The sequence below is a fragment of the Apostichopus japonicus genome, chromosome 20 (assembly GCF_037975245.1).
Source record: "Apostichopus japonicus isolate 1M-3 chromosome 20, ASM3797524v1, whole genome shotgun sequence".
Classification (NCBI taxonomy): Eukaryota; Metazoa; Echinodermata; class Holothuroidea; order Aspidochirotida; family Stichopodidae; genus Apostichopus; species Apostichopus japonicus.
The window spans coordinates 14,599,623-14,622,914 of NC_092580.1; the positions used below are offsets into that span (position 1 = coordinate 14,599,623).

General features: G+C 37.3%; 2 protein-coding genes and 1 pseudogene across 2 annotated transcripts; 2 read left to right on the forward strand and 1 right to left on the reverse strand.

The window, feature by feature from the left end:
- The first annotated feature begins 3,412 nt into the window (after positions 1-3,412).
- Positions 3,413-15,280, forward strand: LOC139960800 (protein FAM50A-like). The gene is made up of 13 exons (XM_071959363.1): positions 3,413-3,630; positions 4,788-4,875; positions 5,660-5,747; positions 7,163-7,326; positions 8,863-8,933; positions 9,461-9,527; positions 10,423-10,484; positions 10,894-10,970; positions 11,947-12,001; positions 12,218-12,266; positions 12,781-12,851; positions 13,338-13,448; positions 14,463-15,280. The coding sequence occupies exons 1-13, from the start codon at positions 3,520-3,522 to the stop codon at positions 14,469-14,471; spliced, it is 1,023 nt and encodes a 340-aa protein (XP_071815464.1). The 5' UTR covers positions 3,413-3,519; the 3' UTR covers positions 14,472-15,280.
- LOC139962272 (U2 spliceosomal RNA) lies at positions 13,648-13,720 on the forward strand (annotated as a pseudogene).
- Positions 15,281-15,294: 14 nt separating the features above from the next.
- LOC139960803 (large ribosomal subunit protein mL42-like) lies at positions 15,295-22,780 on the reverse strand. Its single transcript, XM_071959369.1, has 6 exons — positions 22,616-22,780; positions 20,623-20,689; positions 20,315-20,399; positions 19,311-19,343; positions 18,359-18,483; positions 15,295-16,896 (listed from the first exon to the last, which is right to left on the reverse strand). Exons 1-6 carry the CDS (start codon positions 22,662-22,664, stop codon positions 16,836-16,838), a joined length of 420 nt encoding a protein of 139 aa, XP_071815470.1. The 5' UTR covers positions 22,665-22,780; the 3' UTR covers positions 15,295-16,835.
- Positions 22,781-23,292: the final 512 nt, after the last annotated feature.

Here is a 23,292-nt window from a genome sequence, read left to right on the forward strand (position 1 = left end):
GGGCGACCGACCCCCCCCCCCCGAGCAAATTTTCTTTATGACATCGCTAGTAATTTCAAAATAGACAATGCTTAGATGCAACTTACAAGGCCTGGGAAGTGTCATTTCCAGCGATCTGGGAGGCATTTTCGGCCAAAATTTTTCTTGTACGCTTCGCGCCAACTCATGGTGGCGCTTCGCTTAGATAGTTTGCCTACAGGCAATTACTCGCTACACGCCTGTTCGAATTTGTAATGCAAAGAGCAGATATAACATCATATCAGTGAGCATTGAAATGCATTTTCCACGATGAACAGCCTCAAAAACTGTCTATGTGTGTAGTCAAAGGCGTAGGAGCCCAATTGGATTTGGGGGCTGTAATGACTTGCCCGAAAAAAAAGCCAAAATTTTTCGCGCGCGGAGCGCGCGTTCAACATATCGATGCCAATATCATATAAGCAAACATCGGTCATTATATTGCATGGCATCGTCTACCTTACGGTCCGTGAAAGTTGCACAGTATACCGCAGGATGCTAATGTAAACAACCAAATATCTTATATAGATGGAGAAAAAGCATACAGATCCATTTATGTCAAAACTCTCTTTTACAGTAGTATTCTCGGCCAAGCTTAGAACTTTATTTTAATTACCACGGAGATAATTTTTAAGCTGTTCATTGCTATTTATTTTTCTTTCAGTAGGTGTCCGAAAAAATTGGAAAAAATTGGGTTGCGGGGGGGGGGGCTGCATCCCCAGCCTCCTACGGGACCTACGCCTATGTGTGTAGTGTTCGGTTTCGAGATACCTGATATCGGAAATATCTGCTATTTTTTTGTTCCTTCAATCAAGTTTTATAATAGCCATTATAAGAGGTTGCAATATTTCTACACCGATAAATTAACTGTGTCGGAATTTTCGAAAATTTCCTCACCAACATTATTCATCATACTTTCCTCCGAGTATACTCGTGCAATTTTGACCTGTCTGTTAGGGGTTCAAGGAGGTTTTTCTATATTGGTTATCCATAGATTGAATTTTTTGCAACATTATGGGTATGTTTTGAAGTGATTTTATTCACGAGAAATGTGAATTTTCAAATTCTCAACAAATAATGGGCTTAAAACCTTGAAAAGTGGGGCTTTCGGATATTGTGGGCCGTGACGTAGAATCACCTACAAAAGCAATGATCCATAGGACATGCAGTGAGGTCGAACATGATGTGTGACTGGTGACAATCTTCAAAAAGGTTATGGATGGAAAAAAACTTTTGGGAAATACTTGGTTCTCAGGCAAAAGTGTACATCTGGTTGCTCATTTTCAAGCCCGAGAAGTGCCATTTCCGGTGATCTGGGGGGTATCAAAACCAGAAATTTTCTTGTACGCTCCGCGCCAACTGATGGTGGCGCTCCGCTTAGTTAGTAATTCGCGCCCCCCGGGTTAGAAAATCCTGGATACGCGCCTGAATTAGGTTTATATATTTGCAAGGTTGTGCTGATAACTATTTTCGTTTCTTTCTTCTTCTTTTTGGTGGGGAGGGGGAGAGGGGGAGGGATGGTGAAATAGGGGGTGAACACCCGTGGGATGATACTTTGTACGTAATAAGCTGGTTATCACCTTTCCAGGTTCAGCAATCATGATTTTGAGAATGAACCACTAATGAACCGTGAGAGAAAATGAAAGCTTTGTTGATTTACCTTATAATAACGTAATGAACGGTTAATTACATGCATGACTTGTATAAATATTCTGTGTTATCATTGATTTTCAGTAATTCATAGTAACCGTACCTTAATTTAGTAATTCGTGATGTGTATAATTCATGATAATCCGTACTTGCTTCATTTCCGACAGTTTGAATTCAGGAAGTAATCATAAGAAGCATAATTGTATGGGTATGATTCACAGAAAGGTATAACTGCGTTCGATTTTATTATTATTTTTTTTAGAAAAATATTTCGTCATAAGGTATACACTGAATATTCAGTTTTGTATCGGCATCTCGTATTAAAAAAATGCGTACTCCATAAAATTATTAGGTTCATGAGATGAAACATGAACAATTTAAGCGAGGTCTACATTCACACACACACAAAAACGGTTCATTGATTGCTAATGCCAATGGATTCATTCGTTGAATGATTGAGCAATGCCGTGAGTACAGGTAGATGCAGTGAGGAGAGAGAGAGAGGGGACTGGTGGGGGTGGGGGGGGTGATCCCCTAGTAAAGAACACAGCGTGAAAGACGTCTCCGTGGGCGGATTGATGATTTTGATTAATTGGGTGTGGTCCAGAGACTGAGGTCGCTGAAGCCGAGTCCTGTGCAATGGAGTCTTCGAGTGCATTATCTCCCAGACAAACAAGTTAAAATTTTGGACCTGCAGTGATGCATTCTGTGGCATATTTAAAGCATATAAATTAAATCTATAATTAAACACTCAGATTTGTGCTAACAATTATTTTTTTTAAGTTTAGCATGAGGTTGAAAACGGGGGTTGTGTGGGGGGGGGGGGGGTGGGCGGGTGATGTCTACATCTCACACCTCTGGATCATCCCCTAGTCTCTCTTCCACATTTTTAATTCACGCAAAGGTACCGTGCATACGAAAGTCATCTATTGAACTTGGTTGATACATATTTATGTAATTTTTAGATTCATACATTAAAATATCGAAAACTCGGAGAGTGGCCTCTGGAAACTGGTGTAAGTCCGGAACTAAAACACCGTAGGAATTTCCCTATTTTGTAAAAAAAAAGGAACTCCCGAATAAGCCATCATTGGCTTATCAAAGCCGCAAGCTGACCAAAGTCAGTCTCTTAGATTCATATTTAACGTCCATGATTATGAATTGTCAATTGTCAACACTCTGTAACTGGACGACATAAATTAATCTTGGAGTGACTCGAACTCGGGACCTTATGAGTGAAATGCACCGGCGTTAACCAATGAGCTAACACTCCATAACACTCCACATAGTGACCATTATGATTGACTAGAATTCTCATCAATATTCCTACCCCCTCCCCCCTTCCCTTCCCTTCCCTTCTCTTCCCTTCCCTTCCCTTCCCTTCCCTTCCCTTCCCTTCCCTTCCCTTCCCTTCCCTTCCCTTCCCTTCCCTTCCCTTCCCTTCCCTTCCCTTCCCTTCCCTTCCCTTCCCTTCCCTTCCCTTCCCTTCCCTTCGCCTCTTCTCCCTTTCCCTTCTCAATTACGACCCTCTTCCTTTCCTCGATTCCCCTCTCCTTTCTCAGCCATGATTGCAATGCAATTTACAAGTTTATTACAACTCTGAGTCACCTCCAATGAGGTACATAAGTACAGAATATGCGAATATATAACAATAATGAAACAAGATGGCTGCAACAGGAAAGAACTATAATGAAAAATCTAAGGCAAGAAAAGTGGAAAGGTTTAAATGGTGGCGCCAGCCATAAATGAGAGCAGGCTGGATAAGTCCTTCACAAAATATGTGGGAAGATTTTAATGACACAAAAGAGTCCTCACAAATATTTTATTTGCAAGCATTACACCGTTTGAATCAATATGGCGGAGTACAAAGGTGCTGCCAGTGAAGCTGGTCGAGTTCGGCAGCTGATAAAGAGAAGGGAACTACAGAAAGAGCAATTGGAAAAAATGAAACAGAAAATTGAACAGGTACGCTTACGCAAGCTATGACTTTTGAACATATACACAACTCGTTAGTACACTTTTGTACAGGCACCATTTGCGCGATTCCTAGATTAAAGCAGTAGATAGTATTAGTATCCATTACATAATTTATAAACGTGTACACAAACATATGCATATCATGACGGCCTACATCGTCTTCTCTACTTTTGAAAGGTTCCCTATAATCGCTATGTTGTGTTGTGGTTCTTCCTTTCCACAGGAATTAGCTGTATTGCAAAAAAAGGAAGAAATTAAAGTTTTGTTCATAAACAAGAAATCAAATACTTAAAGAGAGTGAAATTGCTGAAGTATCTTAATGTTATGGTCACAAAGAACTCTGTTATGGAGGTTCTGATCATTGTGTTTTGTTGTCCATTCTAGTGCAACAAGAGGAGGTAACAAACATAATGCAACCAAGTTACTTTCTCATAATTACTATACCCCATGATTTATCCCACAAAGAATGCAGTGGCCAAAACATGTGTTCATGCCGCAAAGGAAGAATGTGGAACACTTTTTAAAAGGTTTCAAAAGTACTAATACTATCCTGTTGGTTCTCACTCTCTTAAGTTATTCCATACACTGAGGGGTCTTAATTAAGACAACAGTCACATAGGAGAAAACTTTCCGAGTGACAGTGAAATGTCTGATGAAGTTGGAGTATGAGCAAACGTTATTTGAATTTATAGCTTACTTTGGGGCCAAAAGGCATATTGTTACCCTTTTAGTCAATGTTGTAAGATGTTACCTGCAGTAGCACCTACAGTACTTTCAAGAAAAAATGATTCAGACAATAAGAAATGTCAGTACAAAATAGTGACAATTCCTTTCATTGTTTTCAAACCTTTGTATGTTGGCAGGAGGGGGGTGGGAGGGCGGATGCAGCGTCAGATGGGGTGTCATAAACATTTAACGGCTTTATCCATTACATATTGATACATCCCTGCCAGATATTCCTTCTTTTGTGAAATTTCCATCATAATGATATAGAAGGTATAGATTACGTTTTTGGTTTGATAGAGCCACTTAGATTTGTTTATATCTTTGATCTGAAATCTTATATTATATTGGATCCTTGAATGATACTTTAATGCATTATTAGTATTCATTCCCTAAAGTCTATTTTTCTCTGCTTTCCACAGGACAATGTTGCTGCTATCCAACACATTGGGGCAAAGTTTTCTTCACATTACGATGCTGTGGAGCAGCAACTCAAGTCCAGTACCATAGGTACAGTATTGATGTGCTCATGGTGATGTTCTTTAATATGAGCGATACATGTTAAACATGAATCATGATGATTTCTTGAGGTTGCACATATCTTCCAATTTTTAATCTACTTTTGCAATCTCTACAAATACCTCAAGTCATATGAACAATAATGATGACAATTTCCCGACGGAACTGAAAGAGCAATTTGATGGGTTTTGTCGATATGGAAATTTTCAGGGAAAAAAATCCATATTGACAAGACCCACCATAGGTCAGCCTGAGAGGCTGTGCATTTAAACTATGGTGTCTTGATTGTGGCTGCTACTGTTAATACAGCCTCTGTCAAAGAGTCACCCTGGTTGTACTTCCATGACATCCATTCTGTTGATGTTGACATGTTATATAGGTCCTCTGTAATCAGGAGAAATTCTTCAGTGCTGTCTGTCTGTCAGTCTATTTGTTTACTGTTGAACTCTCCTACCTGTCTCCTCTCCGCTAAATTGCACTTTTCAATATTTATTCAAGTTATTTGCAAAACAAAATTGTGGCTTGACCTAGTCAACAAAAATTGTAACCTGAAAAGTGGAACGGAAATAACTTTTAATTTTCAATGGAAGACATGTGGTGTTTTTTGGTGGCTGGAAGCTTACAGAGGTTGGGAGGAAGAACTTATCATGAGTCAAAGTTATACACACTCTGTTGGAAGTTGTTTTCTACCTTTCAGTAAATGTCATTTTACAAACCACAAGATGTCATAGTAACAACCTACAATGACTAAAACACATACGTTTCTTTTCAACAGGTCTTGTAACCCTTGACCAGATGAAAGCAAAGCGTGAAGACTTGATAAAAGAAAGAGAGCAAAAACTAGCTCGACTTGCGAAGGAACAGTGAGTCAAAATAACTTCAGCCCAACTGATATATATATATATATATACTACAGTACCTTACTTTGTAAATTCTACATGTTTTTAGTTTCCTTAATGCAGACATTCCTACAGTATACTACTTCCTCTTTCTATTGCTAATGATAAGTTTCTTATGTGCAATTTTCATTTAATTGTGGCTGCCAGGGTTATGGTTCTGGGAAATCTGTGACCGTTGATTTCATTCCATGTACCATAACTTCAGTTATTTTGTGTCATCCTATGACCTGGAGAGGGGTCGTAGGCACCCCAGCATGTACAAGGAACCCAGCTGTTCTAGTCCCCCCCCCCCCCGAGTTTCTGAAACCCAATACCCATACCCAAACACTGTTGCTTTCTTTGTGAATACACCCCACGATGTATTATTGGGTGTGAAAACATTGATGACCATGTGTAAGAGAATGCAGCCCCAGAAGAATGAGTATCCATTGCAATGGTATGTATGCTGATGCTTTCACATACATACTCTGGGTCTGACAAAATTAAAATCTGGATGAGAGCTTTACAAAAAGCTGGGAGTCAGCACTATCAATCTTTTGTATGATAAACTAGTTGACTCATCAAAGCAGTCACATCACATGACATCACCACAACATTCGACCAAGGTGTCGTCACCAATGTTTTCAGTTGAATGTGGATATAGTCATTGGTACGTGAGTTGGTATCTTTGCAAAAATCTTGGGAGGTTAAATCTAAGGTTAATTAATTTCCATGTTGGGGGTAAAGATGATTGGTATGATGTAAATGTTACAGCCTACTGACCACCCACCATATATCTGAATGAAAGTGACATTTTGAACGTGATGTTGAGCAGTCTTTTCCTTTGCTGGTTGTGTCACGGCAATGTTACAGCTCAAAACGGGAACTGTAACAGATTAATTGGTTGCATTATGACAACAGCTAAAAACTATAAATTTAAGCTTTAAAAGATCACCAAGACTTTCTAACCAACAAATAGAAACAAGTTGTACCACATATACAGTAGAAAAGCCTAACTGTATGTTAAACTCTAAGCTAAAGTTGAAAGATTATGGGAGAGGAGAGTAATGTTTGCACAGAACAAAGCAATATTTCCCTGATGATAAAACAAGTGAATCTTCTATTCATGTTGGGAGTGCGATAGGTTCATTCATCAACTTCTAAATATTTTAAGATTTTAAATTCCAGCCTCTAGATAGTTTTATTTTACAGTTTAGGAAAATAAGCCCAATGTCATGAAAAGAAATTGTTTCTGAAACAGAGTTTGTTATTTTCTAGCAAACGCTGGGCTTAAACTTTTGATAAATGTCTTCAAAATTACAGCATGAATGTATGCCATGCACCACAGATTTTCTTTCCACAGAGGACAATTAAATTGATCTTTGTTTCCCATTCTGCAGTAAAGAAAGTCGGAAGAGCAAGAAGAAGAAAAGAAAGCAAAAGTCTTCCGTCTTGTCCTTCGAGTTTCAGGACGACGAAGAAGATGAAGAAGAGGAACATGATGATGACAAGGAGGTTAAAATTGATGAGGAGACTCCTGAAGACAGTAATGAAAAAGAGAAAGGTAAATCAAGGGAGGAGAGAGAGAGGCAGGCAGGCTTAAAATTGTCAAAATATTTTCTCTGGTTTTTATTCCTTATTCTCACTTGGAAAGACTTTTTCTGGGATAAAGTTTGAAAATGATATCAATTGATGTGGACAAAATTAATAGGGTTCTGTCATATCAGTACTATCTAGTTCCACAGAAATTGACACACTGTTGCTATGTGTTTTTGTAGCATGGGGCGACCATGAATTGAGTACAGTATATACAAATTCGTTTGCAATTATTGGAGAATTGATCGTTTGAAAAATACTCTCCAAGAAATGCAAATTGTTTCATGTTCTTTCATGAATTTGGGGAAAGTGTCATTCTTTATTTTTACATTTTTTTTGCCTCATATCATTTCCCTTTCTTTTATTTCATTCATTTTCATACTTTTCTTGCAGTAACTTTTAAAAGGTTTATGACAACACAAGCACACAAAGTAGCTGATGAAGGCAAAACTTTAAAGTTGTTGTCTTCAGACTATTGCCAAGCTGCAGGTGGGGGTGGGGTGGGGGTGGGAGGGGCAAGCCTGATCAAGCTCAGCTCCTGCTGGTTACCATAAAATAATAATAATAAAGTAGACTAGTATATGACAGAAGATAGAGAAGGAATGAAGAAGATAAGCAAATGAATTTTCAGACTCAAATTGTAAACAGAAATAGACAAAAGTAAAAGTATTGCCAGTCAGAGGAAGGTGAAGCTGAATTCACTGGCAGGCTGTCCCAGCCCGGGCAATACCACTCTCCCAAGGGTACCTAGCAATAAATTAAAGAAGAAAACCTCTTCCCGGTGGCTGGACTGATTCCCGAAAGTGAACTTTGCTTATAGAGTTTGACTAACAAGCCCTCTGAAATTAAATCTTAAAAATATAGACTTTCAGTGTTCATTTGATGCCAACTTTGTTTTAGTTGCATGCATATAAATTCTTTGGTGCTATGTCCACTTTCATGCAGAGTTGCCCATATGCAACTTAACCTTAATAGGAAGTAACAAGTACAGTAGCCTTCATTGGATTTCCAAATCTAGGAATTCCCCTTAAGTTTATGTGATATGGGAAAAAAAATCATTTTCTTGGTTCCTCTTTTGAAACTCTTTAATGGTTTCATTTAAGGTTTGTTTCAGTAAAAAACAAGATTATATAGAATCAAATATCGTAATCACATTTGTAAGGTATGGGATGAATTCTGAAGATTTACTCATTTAAACTTAAGCAGAATGACTGATCAAAGATGTACTAAATAAATAACCAAAACTAGCAAGCAACCAAGTGTTGCCAAACTTTGGTCAATACTTTCCTGTTAAACAAAAGACAAATATTTTTTTCATGGAGAAGGTAACTCAAATAAATTCAATAAAATGTTGGTTTTGTAAAACACAAAGTTGTAAAACACCTAGAACATTTGTATAGTAAGTGCAAAGTATTTTTAATCAAATATTTGTGATGGTAACAATTAGCTGTAATGTTATTTTACTGCGAGTTAAATCTTATATCTTTCCCCTTCATTTATGTAGGTGTCAAAAAGAGGCGGATTGGTAAGAACCCAGATGTGGATACTAGTTTTCTGCCAGACAGAGATCGTGAGGTTGGTCATACGGGACGAAAGCTACTATTTATAACTAAGTGCACGATCAAAGCGAACAATTTTTTGGTTACAGTTTGCATTGTACGAGAGTAAATTGTCATGTGCCTTATGATTCCTCACTGAAGGATCGTAAAAGCGTGTTTGAGGCCTTGGCTTCACCATGGTTTACATGAATGTTGTACTAACTTTACTGTGAAAATGGCCTTGTCATGTTCTTTGCTGCATTTCGATTTGGTAAAGGCCAAAGGTCATGGAAGGTCACTAGTGGCCATAATAAGAAAACATAGTAAACAAGCTAGCTCAACAGCTACAGAGTTGGTGAATCTCATAGTTGTTTGTAGGTATGTAGATGCCCCTTTTTGAGTGCTAGCTGTGTGTAAAAGTTCACAACAAAGAAACGCAAAGCCTCTAGACTTTCTGGTCATTCTTCGTAAGACTTTTATATTGTACAATGTACCAATTCTTCTACATTGGTCCGTGATCCATGCTCAAGATAAAATAATCTGTTTCTTATATTTCTTTGCTAGGAAGAGGAGAATAGACAGCGAGAACAATTAAGAAAAGAATGGATCGCAAAGCAAGAGACCTTGAAAGGTGTGTGCCACAAATTTGAAACAGGCTCAAAATTATTGTGAATGGTGAAGAAGAATTTGAGAGGGCACTACACTTTCACCACCCATTTTGTCTGTAGTTTCTAGCCCTTTAAACTCCCAGTAACCGTATTACTTCAGTAAAATGTCACTGGTCGTCTGGGTGGCTCAGACGTAGTCAAGGCTGGCTGGTATCATGTTTGGACTAGTAATACTCCCCCTATTAAGTAGTCCTGATGATAATGTAAAAGTTTGAAAATGTGAAAAATTATTTCTGCTAAAGGTTGTACTTTCATGCAGTTTAAAACGACAGATCGAACATTGGCTTAGTGTTTTCGGTGACAAAACCTCTCAATACTTTCAGTTTTCCCCGAGGTTATCATTTTAAATACTGCTCTTCACTTGTTGAATCACTGTGCAATGCAGTGGCTATCTATTCTTACTCTTTTGTTCAGTTTAGAGTTTCACAAAATTATCTAAAAATCTGTTTTGGCAGTCCAAAATTACTTTAAACAGCATTTCAAGTTGATATATATTGTTCTAACAGTTTGACAAAACCTTCCGTGAACTGCTTTCTAAAACAAGTTATTAATTACAATTGATCCAACTAAGGCATCACCTGAATTTTGTCACCAAATGAAATTATTAAGTGAGATAGCAGGGTTTCCAATTGATTCTGAAAAATGTTCATACCAGTATCAATCACATATCAATATGCTTGGAAATTTTCAAGGCCTTATGACTTTTCTATCATTTCTTTTTAAATGACCAGTCATTATGGTAAGTTATTGCTATGGGATATGTCAGTATTTCTATAGGATCAAACATAAATCCAGCTCAATGCCAAGACATGCTTTAATGAAAAATGAAAATTCCCCCTTTTTACATTTTTTTGGCAGCTCAGGAAATTGAGATCACATACAGTTACTGGGATGGATCAGGTCACAGAAGAAGTGTTAAGGTAACCAGCAGCAAAGAAAGGGATATGGATTCAGAAGTAGAAGGGAGGGGGAGGAAGGGGGAAGGGGGAGGAGTGGATTTTGAAATGGAGAGGTGTGCCTGTGAAGTCAGTGACGCCATTTCCCTATGTGGTGGGGTCGTTCTCCCAGAAAAAATTGAAAAGTTAACATTTGAGATGTGAATGGTGTGTTCTGAGACATATTTAGGTTATAAATTAGGTCGCAGATTAGAAAGGCAAGAAAGTGTCAATTAATACTTTACATCTTTCGTGTGAGCTTCCAATAAGGGGAATTTGTAAACACTCCCCCACCCCCCCCACCACCATTGATTTATACCTGGGGGATTGGTGTCAGTTGCAGACAAGTTAACCTCATACATGAACTATTTATTTAACTTCAATTACTTTTCAGATGAAGAAGGGAGACACAATGCAGAGATTTCTCATGAAATGTCTTGAGAGTCTACGAAGAGATTTCCATGAGCTAAAGTAAGTTATTGATATCATTAACGAGCGCTACATTTACATGCTACATAGGTAATATAATTAGGTCATTTTTCAGTAAGAAATAAATGATAGAGATAGTGTAGACTGATTAGCTGTCAATGACTAAACTAAAATCAACATCTCTAGTTGTGTGTATTCCACAGAAAATTAAATACCGAACTTCATAGCAAATGCCAAGAGAACAAGACATGAAATTTGTTTGGACACGAAATGTTCCTCTGGAGGATTTAATGGTTCATAAACTTAGCCAAGCAGGAACCTCCAAATGATTGGTACCTTATACATCCATTATTGAAAATGAGGGGTGTCTAGTTAATTGTGAGAGCTTGGTGGTCAAGGCAGTGGACTTGTGATCCAAGGCTTGCGGGTTCGAGTCCTGGCCAGATCATTACGTTGTGTCCTTCGGCAATCTCCATTGCCTCTCTTCACTCAGGTGTGTAAAGGGGGGCCTGTGAGATAAACTGTCACTTGGGCGCTGTTTATCTGCCGCCATGTGGAGGGATTGTCTCTATGTTTGACAGGTTATCGTTGACCAGCAGGGTCATATTGTGATGCGCCTTGAGCACTGTTATCGTTGGATATGTCTGTGCTTTGTAAATCCTAAATATTATTAGTATTATTAGTAATTTTTGTGATTCCTTCATGACATGATCAGTGCAACACAAAGTTGCAACCTGATTCAGAATGCAGCTTGTATTTTTGTTATATTATTTTGTGCAGAATAGGACTAGAATTAGCTTATTGGAAGATAACTGGACTCTACTAAAATGAAAAAAATCATCAGTTCTTATTGTTCAGGTTTTCAACTTGATGGTATAACAAAACTAAAGGTATAGCAGTGTAGTTAATTCTATTCAGAACAAGGATATGAGTATTTTACATTTGTTTCGTTTTTAAAATGTGACTTTAAACACTTTGCTTTATTTTATTGACAGTTTATTTCACGTTTCTTTTACAGAGCTGTTACTGTTGAACAGATGATGTACATCAAGGAAGACCTTATCATTCCACATGTAAGTAATAAAGAATTTTTGGATCACTGAAAAATACCTTAAAAACTGTATTTGCAATGTTTGATAAAATATGGTATTTGCAAAAGACAGTGTTGGTTTTAAACCACAGACCTTGGAGGGTTTGACTCAAACTTCATCAAACAAGATTGCTAGATGAAGATACATATTAACTAAGAGTAAAAATTGGAGTTTTTTTCTACCTCTCTTTCCTTTTAGCATTACAGTTTCTATGACTTCATCGTCACTAAAGCCAGAGGCAAGAGTGGTGAGTATGACAGTTTTTGTTTTTATTTTGATATTTCTCAAAATTAGGAAAATTATTTTCCTACAGACTCTGGATTACTTTTCAAACATCTATGAATATTCAATGAGTAAGTTAATTAGTAGTGCCCTTAATATGAAATATGAGATATCAGGGATGGTTACCTATGACCTCACTCCTTCCCACCCCCCCCCCCGCTCCTCCACCCCCATTTCTTGAATGCCATGATTTTAGCACAGTGCCCAACCTATATGTGTCATTGATAAATTTGATGCCCTCACATATCTCCCAGTATATACTTAAGAGGGTTAAATTGTCAAAAAAAAGTGGAAAAGGGGGGATCTTGAAATATATGATCAGTAATCTTTGTGTGTTCAAATTTAACCAAACCTGATTCCGTTTTAATGTCTGTGATCCTTTCCTCAAGTTTAAGGTAACAACTTCTTTGTCATTTGCTCATTAAGAAAGGAAAAATGGTTTCATTGTTAATATATATATATTATTTTGCCTCTTTCAGGTCCTTTGTTTAACTTTGATGTTCACGATGACATTAGGTTAGTCCAAGATGCCACCAAAGAGAAAGATGAGGTGAGATTTTAAACACAAATATTGAACATCTTGTTAAAAAGTATTTAAAAACACTGGTGACATAGTTTTTGAATAAGATGTGAAAGGTCTTGTTAAGTTTGGACGAAGGGTCCATGTTGCATAGTTTTGTATGAGGAATTAATGCTTGGAATCAATTTCTCTTAATGAAATGCCTTGTTGCCGATCCGCTTGGCATTCCAATTGTCACTGTGGTAACTATTTATCTTGCTGTAACCTTATAATTCACAAAGTAGGTTAGCACGGATATTTCCTTCAATTTCTTGTGTATCACTGTGCACTTTGCTCAGTTCAAAGCCATTTGCAGACTAATCTGTTGTCATTTATTTGCCTGTCAATTTACCAAGACAAGTTCATTGGGGAAAGTGCTTTTCATTTGATAAGCCATTGAAGGCGCATACGTCAAGTACTGTTTTTCTACATATGGTTCCGCTTAACATATCTTTTTTTTACCCTCTTCTGTGATAGTCTCATGCGGGTAAAGTGGTCCTGAGGAATTGGTATGAGAGAAATAAACATATTTTCCCGGCAAGTCGATGGGAACCATACGACCCAGAGAAGAAATGGGATAAATATACAGTAAGTTAGAAGTTTTTGCATTGCTTTATCAATCGATCTAACCAGCAGGTATGCCTTTGACCTAAATCAAATTTAGGTCATGAATTAATTTTGAGGGAGTTGAAATCTCCCTCAAAATATTTGCTATAATGTCATCATACTGGGACCTGAATGAGTTTTGATTAGAGTAAACCTTAGAATGTGATTCAGTCCCACCTTACCAGCTTCTCGGCCTTTTGGCTAAGATCATGTGTAGTATCTGTTCCCTTCGGGAATGGTGATGCACACCTGACGATGATCACACAGTCACAGTCCCGATGCAAGGGGACTGGGGCTGAGAGCGGATCAGTCGTTTGGTAGTTTGGTTTTCGTGCCCAGGTTCTTTCCTGGGTGACTTTTTCTTAAAAAGTACCTTACCAGCCAGTCAACCACCTGGTTCAGAAAAAAGTAGATTATGAATTTTGTATATTGCCTACTGTACTATTGATTGGATGTTTTAACAGATGGATGCTTCATATGTAGACATTTCTGGTATATTAGTTTTCCCATGTATTTTAATATTTTTTAGTGATGGTAGAAGGTCAATCACATAAATCCTATATCTGTTAGCATTGCAGCCTGTAGGTTGAGTACAATATTACACTGAGCTCAATAGCTGTAATGTAGGTAACCTTTAATAGTCAAGTCACACAAAGTATGAGTCATCACGTTGTGCAATTTTTAAATACAGTATGACTGTATACTGATAATGACTGTTGTCTAGTCATGTTTCAAGATGTTCTGGAAGTCAATGAACATTATGTTGGGGGGGGGGGGGGGGGGGTGGAGTTATCAGACTTTGAAGCTCTCATAACAGTATTCATGAGTTGGGCTCTTTATGAGTTTTGGCATAGAAGTCAGCTCAGTCAAAGAGGTTTCATTACACTACCCAACTTTGGGACAAAGCTTTCACAAAGGTTACCTTCTCAGTTTTATGATACTTTATTATATTTGTACTTATATTTTATTTCCCATAATTCTTTGTTCTTCTTACAGATCAAGTGATGCAGAACTGGGACATTGAAGTCTCTCCTATTTGTTATCAGGAATTTGAACCAAAAACTTAGAACACATTAAATGAATGACTGCATCAACATTTATCGGCCATCTTTCCTAGTCATCTTCTCTAGTCATATTTCAAAATGTTCTGGTAGTCAATGGACATTACGGTCAGTGGACAGAAACATATTGAAAGTTTAAGAATGACTGATGCAGGCCTTGAAGGGAAAACTTGGAAAGGACTAAATGTACATGTGGCCATTAATGAGAACAGAAACTCATGCAGGACTCAAACATTCAGCATAGCTGGTTATATTAACAACTTTTTACCCGATGCCAACACAAGGGGGGGGGGGGGTGGAGGGGTATTATAGAAGAATAATTACGAATAATTATTGATGTATTATTGTTCAATATCCAGGCAGTGGTGGTGATAGTTAAAGCTTTGCAAGATAACTCACTTCTTCCTTGTTTTTCCTGCTAATATTTGATGTACAAATGTTCTTATTTTTTTGGCAAGACTCCTTACATATTTATAGTATATTCAATTTTTGAATATTGATAAGGCCAACGGCTCTAAACAGAAGTTTAAATACTTTTGATGGTTTATCTTGGTTAAGAGTAACATTTTGGAATGATTTTTGATTTACAAAGTAAGTGGGTAAATATTTTAAATATCCAAGATATGAACCAAGTGCAGGGATTATGGTTGATGGATTAATTGGGCTTCTGTTTTAACAAATTTTGAGTAAAAGTGTTTGTAAACATTAATATTTTTGACAATAGAGCTTCAATCAAATCAGTGAGAAATAACAGTTGAACTTTTCTGTTTAGTTTCCTTTTCATGTCTCTGTAAAAACCCTACAATTCAAACTCTTTGCTTAATACACTCACATAAATAAAATTCTATGCAACTTTATGATTACATAAAACTGTTTCAATAACAATTAAGATGAAGCAGAATTAATTTCAATCTTTCCAAAACTGGTTTGGTTATTGAAAACACTGACGGTCAAAATTGTCTATTAAGTAGCTTTCTTTTGTTCACAGTGCTAAAATGGTACGTTAACTTCTGTCATTTAATTACAATACAACTTATATAATCATCCATAAGCATTTGCAGACTTGTTCAGCAATTAAAAGCAGTTGATTTTATTGATTTTTGGTACCATTTTAATCACTACTACATAGATATGTTAATATCATCTTACTATCTCATGTGACTTTCCCTCTGAAAAGTTACAAGACCTATCTCTATGCTAACCTAGTCCATCTGGGTTTAATAATAATTGATCTGTCTGTGCTGTGTCATCAATGCAGGTTTACGTCAAATTAGACATCATACAACAGGCCTTGAAATTCAGGATTATTTACTTACTTACTGTCAATGGATTCATGTTTGCTTTCTGCAAACAGAAATTAAGAGATGATGTCCCTTTTCTACTGGTAGACATTAACAAAATGATAAGTCTGGTTAGAATCGTCAGTCAGTAAATCACGCCAGTTCCAAGACACAAGGCCCTGCACTACTGTTGAATATCAGCAAATATTATTCAACTGCTGTCATAAGCATGTAGAATAACTGATGTGTGTTTTAATTCAGGAACATGACAGTGGGAACTTAATTCAAACCAGCAGCTTTTTTTAATAAGCACTTAAATTTTTTTAGCAATTGGCTAAAATTGTGAAATGTTAACCTTCTGTGAGACAAAACCAGTCTTCTTATCATAAATAGTCATATCTTCTTCAGTGCAACATTAGATCTGAATATTTAATAACAACGGAATCATGGAATGAAAAGGAGCCAGGGAAATTAAAAATTTGGTTACAAAAGGCAGAACTCTTTGTCCTTCTACTTGAGCTGTCCAGCTCTTTGTTTGAAGGTGATCCCCATTATCCATTTCAATGCTGGGGGTACTGGTTACAAGCCAAAGTGTCTTGCATACAGTGTTAAATTATACACACATCTGTATCATTTGACACAACAGCATGTGGCAGTATGGATTTCTGGAGAAATTGGGCTTTTGTTTTACTGCAACAAAGATTTTCAAAATAGGGCATATTTGTAAAAGTTTACAAATTTCTACTTTTACTGGTCCGCATTTTCTGATCGACTGTTTCATCACTCTGAAATTACTCAACGAAGTCATCTTCTTCTACAATATATAAAGTGTATGTAATAGGAAACACACTGGTATTCAACGGACGGACCAGACGTCTCCAAGAATGGAAGTGAGGGGTGAGTAGAAACTGGCAAACGGCTCTCCATAAGTTTAAGACTGAGATCTATCTCCAAGATTCCTCATCTTTCTTCATGTTCTTGCTTCTGGTTAGACTGGTTCAGTCTACAAACAGCTTCCACTCAGTCTATCACAAGTATGGTCTGTCTGATTTTGGCCACAGTCTATGGGACATCCGTCGTCTTATTCCACTGTTGTTCGAGAAATGGAAAAATGAAAGACGAAAAGACATCAACTTTAGAAACAAAAAGGTTAAATGTCAAAGATTTTGTTTTGCAGGATGAGTGTCGGAATAATTAAGAGTCACACAACTTTGACCACCAACTTGACCAGCAATATTAAAGCTATACAGTGCGGTGACCATTCTTCTAGAAATATGGGGACACTATATTCATGTTGCACACACCCTGACCCCCATGTCCACATCATGGGTTTGTACCTACAATGTGTATTGAAAGGGAGGGATGCTATTTGTCTCAGTGTTGTGGTGGTTCTCAGTGTAAAGGATGATGGTTAAATACACAAGTTTTACAGCACCTCATAAGAAACAAGTATATTGTCCATAGATACAATCCAAATCCAATGCCAAAACACTTTGCGGTAGCTGGAAATCCATGACAACATTCATGTGGATTACAGGCTATGAAACTATTCCATTAAACTATTCCTGGTTGCCTTTTATTTGTGTGGGCTGAATGAACTTTACATTTGTAGTTGTAAGCATTCACAGCTTAGGTCAAGCTGTCTCTATGAACCGGAGGCCAAACAGGTATACTTGAAACTATTTTTGAATCATGGCCTTTTTACAAATTCGAAAAGATATCCCTCTCAGGCCAGTATATACAATCCTAGGATATTTCTGGGGACACTTTTAAGCCAGGGACGGTACATGGAATCTGGGGACAGTGTACGAAATCTGGGGAATGTCTCTGGAAATCGGGGACATCAAGTCACCTTAAACTATACTTGAGAGAAATGCTCACTAATAAGTGATCTTCAGTAAAGGTTCCAGAATTGATGTAAACTCCCAGTTTTTGCTCCAAATTCACTTCAAAACAGGTGATATAGAGTTGCTAAGCAACCAATACAACATGCCCGGAACAACAACATCACCACAACTAATTGTAGAGCTAATGTCCTTCATGTTCCCTATGTTTACCCTGATACATGCTTCTTGACTGAACACATTGTTGCTAGTACATAATAAGAGTCAATAATATGCTATAATGCAACACCACACAAAGCAAAACGATAGTTAAAGTACCACTGTAACATTCCTTCCAGACACCTAAGATGGTTTTCTGCTGCAAACAGCATCGCTGCTGGGGTTGTAATTTCCTTGGCAAATTCTAAAGTAATAAGCATTATTTTGGTTTAAGGAGGAGGGAGGTGGGGGGAGTGGGTTTTCCTTTGCTGAGCAGAACTTGGAGATGCCAAGTAGTACCAAGGTATTCTGGAGCATTACAATGATATGAGGAAACAGTCTCAATAATCATTGATATAAAATCCTGCCTTTTGTCAACAAGGTAAAATGATTTGAACCTGAGGAACAATTTTGTGTATTCCATTTTGTAATTTGCTATGGACTTTGACACTCTTTGAATTTATTCTGAAGGAAAACTAACAAGACAGTCTGCTGTATTGTACACTTACATGGGGTACCATCTGTGCTTGGTGGTGTAAAACATTTTACCCAATTCCTCTGGGCTTGGTCCTTCTCTCTCTTTCTTCCACTTTTCTGAAAGAAATTTCACCCGCAGCACCCCGTCGACAGCATCCTGATTCACGAAGAGAAACAAAGATTGGTCACAATTCTTTTTCACCTCAGTAGCATGGTACAGTAGACAAGAGTCTGAAAGCCATATCAAAATCAACTTGTATCAACCATTCACTGACCAACTAGGCTGAATTGTTGATGATGAGCTGATTCCAATTTCACTCAATAACTTGTAATATTTAGTCTCTTTCTACTAAAGAGATATTAGGGCTTTTGAGATTTCTTTACATGCATGCCTTTATACTTAAATAAAATCTAAACATACTGTGTCACAAATCTTAGTGCATACATGACTGGCTTCCTTTCTGTAAAAAATGTTGACTTTCTTTTGATAGTGGCTTTTTCATAATTCTATGTCTACAATTTCCCACTTTTTATCTTACTGTAGTTGATATGGTTCATATATGTATTATATTAAACAATGAGTGATTGCTTCAGTCTTTGTTGCTTGTTTACTTTCTTGTGTTGTTCTCCTTCAAGTTGTTGTCATGAACTTATCTCAATGTAAAGTTGGACATTAGCATGGTCACCCGTACAATACAACATAAACAAATATTGGAATTGTTTACTGTACCATCAACAGTAACTGCCATTCCATAAAAATATGGAAAATTTAGAAACATGACGATTTCAAATTCTGAAGACACTCATTGTAGGAATAGGCAGCTCCCCTGATATCTTTGGGAATAGGGCAGGTCGGTTCTAAGCTTTCTATCATGTTAGATAAGTGAGACTGTGGCATTTATTTGCACCTGAATAATCCCAGGTCTAATGTTATTGAATGCTGGGCATCCTTTGAAAATCCTACATTTGAATAGTTCTACTTACCTTGGGTTTTGACGGATCTGGTCTAGGTATAGGCTGACAAAGAGCAAAACCAAAATGAAAAGAAAGATATAATATACAGAGAAAAGAGCAATCAAAATACTGGTAATGTCTGAAAACATTTGTCAACTTTTGGGCTATAAAGGAAGCATAACCCAACACCATACACCAGCATGACAGTTACAATTATGGTGAAAAGGTCCAACTCAAATTGGGATAAAATGTCTTGGCACCATCTGGGAGATGGTTGATCACTCAACTCATATTAAACATAAACAACTTTGCAGAGCTGTAAGCATCCTTTTCTTTTAGTTTTAATGGCTTGAAGTTCTTATTTAGTACATGTTTTAGATTCTTTGATAGAGATGTTTGTTGCAAACAAAGCATTCATCTTGCAGTATTACCTGAATAAACTTTCGCTTTATTTCCACAGTAACAACATAAGAAAGGGAACCAAAGGAACATAGCTTTCTCAGTTTTAAACTTTTCAAGGCATTGTCATATCAAGCATTCACAAAGAAATACAGCCCCTGTCATTTCCTTAAAACTTTGGTGCTTTGTATATGGAACTATATCTATTTAATACAAGGTGTAGGAATAACTTGGGTTTGGTTTATCTGTCTTGCTCAGGCCAGACAAGATAGAAGTTAGGGTGTTACAGCCTCAGAGCTTGAGGTCAAATAGGGAGCCGGAACTACGATAGGCAACAAGAGTCCCCAGGGTAAAGATTTATATTTTCTTAAGGACAAATGAAGAGTGACTATACTACATAGTTATCATACCCACTTTATATCTTGTTTTGTGGTTTTGGGTAATCTTTTACAGCAAATTTCTAGCAGACTTGTAAGAATGTTTAAAAGAAGTGAAATACCTGAATATCCCATACAATAATGCATACCTAGAAATCTCAATTTTTGGTAAATTTTGGCAGGCAAAATATTCAAACCTGCTACTGTAGACACTGAATAGAAATGACATAACATAATTTACAAAATATAATTACCCACCTTTGTGTTTTCATATGCAAATGGATTAGTGGGATGGTAACACACTATAGACTGCTTATCAGATGTTTCACACACTTTTGGAGAGCTGTTGAAAGTAACAAAATTGATAGGAAAATTGTTAAAATAAATTCTTTTACTTTTCTCAACTTAAACTTTGTAAATCTTTATACTGTACGGGCATTAACTGGATTGGACAAAAAGTCATCATTGTTTCTTATTTTCTAGTAATATGAAAGGTCAATGACCTGCCTTACTGTACTTGTATCGTACCCAATACAATCATGCCAATACACTGTAAAGTATTTTACCTGTGAGATGACAAAGTCCTTGATGTGATCCTACCTAAAGATATCTTCCATGCTGCAGAAATTGGAGCTAGAAGGAAGAAAATTTAAGATTAATGAAAAACAAGAAGCTACAGTTTCTCCAAAAAGTTTGATCATATAATATATTGTCCTCACCTCCCCAAACCCCCACCTTGAAGCATGATAAAAGTAACTCTGAACTTTATATCTACTAACGTACTGTAACTGCATATTTAAAACATCTGAAAATTCATTTTCTTCCTACACCACACTGAACACATGCACAAATGACCTAGCTTACATTTTTACAACTTTAGGCTTGGCAGAAACCATGCACAAATGCTTATATATATGGCATCTCTTCATTTAAGAACATATGATTGATTTATTTGGCAGATTTAGCCAGAAACACTTTAGTAGTGTACCTTGTCAACAAACATCAACTAGGCTAGTACTGATATCAGTGAGCAGTTCATTTTTTTTTTTTTTCAAAGCATTTTTTTTTTTAAATTCCCCTTAAGCATAGGTTAAACAGTCATCAGGTAATTGTGTGGGCCATATCCTCTGTATCAAGAGATTGACAGTAGAAACTTGACAATTTAAGATAGGCATAATGATGAAATTGCAAGATTTCACTTAACCCCTGTAACTGCCTCACATGCACTCCTAATGTAGCATATAGATGGTGCAGGAAACAGCCTATAATGTTATGGGTGTTATAGCCTAACTGGTTGACACTATTGACAATAGAAGCTCCTGTGTGGTGTCTTTTTTCTTTCTTTAAAGAAGATTTTTAAAGAAGTTTTATTGTGATTGTATAGGCTATTGAGTTGGAAACGATATGGTGTAGGGTATGTCTAACTTTGGGCAGGTTAGGCTGAATTACTAGGGCTGACAACAAGCCAACATTTCATGCCATTTTCAATGGCATGAAATTTCTCAGCACTCTATAACCTCAAATTTATTCTCATTCTCAACATGCAATTGCAAGCGCGCCATGCTTATTCACACAACAGTTTGGTAATAGCTACAACCAAAAACTATACCCTATGCCAATCATGCGTTGGGAGAACCTGTATCTGATTACACTTGAGGTTTGGTATAACAAACATATGAAGGTGATTTTGGTCTAGGCCTACATGTATCCGTGAATAGGCTAGGTCGGTTTCAGTTGTTTTCCGCATACGTTACTTTCCGCTGAAAAAATTCTCTGCGGAAAACACCTTTTTTTTCACCTTCCTGTATACTATATTTTCCGCATATTTTAGGATACCAAATTCAGGCAGGATGATTAAAATAACATGAGAAAGTATCAAAGAACGTCGATAAAGGTTGGATAGACTGAGTTCATGTCAGAAAAGTTAAGCTGCTTATAATACAGAGGAGGCTTGGGGTGTGTAATTAGGGATTATTAAAGAAGTATGTGGTGGTCGGCCGATAAAAGGGCAAAGGGACACCCGCGTTATGAAGGATTGACTATCTAATAAAGTATTAAAACTGCGGTCCGCGTAATGATAGTTTAAAAAAAAAATTGTAAAAGGCGGTATCTTTGATTTTTGCTGGAAATGGCTGTATAAGTAAGGGCTGTTTTAATAGTCGAACACGCATTTTGCACCACCTTTCTTACGAATTACATCTAAAATCATGGCCGATTTATCCTGTTACAGTTAAATCCTATCTTCTCCACCTTCCTAAATCATTCCATGTGCCAATTCAGTAAGTCATTCTGTCCCTCAAAAAAAAAAAAACGTTACTTTCCGCTGAAAAAAAAAGTTGTTTTCCGCTGACAAATTTGTTTGCGGAAAACACCGTTTTGTTTCAGCGGAAAGTAACGTGTGCGGAAAACAACGGTACCCGGCTAGGTCTAATTACACGAGAATCGTTTCACTGTAATTACTCTGGCCTCGATAGTCCCCATACTTTATTTATGCTGCAACCAAGATTGAAGAAGTTTTAAAAACAAAGATATTGACCGACGTAGTGCTTTCAAATTTACCTTGATTGGAGTTCCTAAAGAGACAAAACAGAAACGATCGAGAAATCATTTTGCCTCGTACATGCCAAGGTACTGTACTGTACCATGCAATGAGAAACAAAATAATGGGATTTTTGTGCGGGGACCCACGGAAGTATATATACTTCCATACCCAACTCTGCCTTGTGTAAGACCCACACTGAATAATCGCTGTTCAATACATCCACTTTCTATGATTAAGCTATATCATATCGAACTCTGAAATAATTCAATTTTTCGAAGGGGGCGGGGCGGGTATTCTAATGTATGCTTAATGAACATTAAACGCAGAGATTCACCGAGGAAGAAAATGACATGCATATTTGAAATTTCCTTGATGAAAAAATATGGGAACATACTGGCGACAGCATATACCACTAGGTGCATTATTTCAATGCAAAATTAGAACAAACAGCAAATTTATCTTTCAGTAAGAGGGAACTACATGTCACAGCATGGTCACCAGGGCTCGAATTTCGTAATTTCTAGTGCAGGCCAGTTTGGCCTCAGGACAGGTTATTTACTGTTGTGCATATGAGCATATTGACCAGGGCACCAAGGCCAGTTACCAGGGCCAGTGAATAGGGCACCAAGGCCAACTCCAAGGGCACTGAGGCCAGTGGCCTCACTGACCTTGGCTTATTTCGAGCCCTGATGGT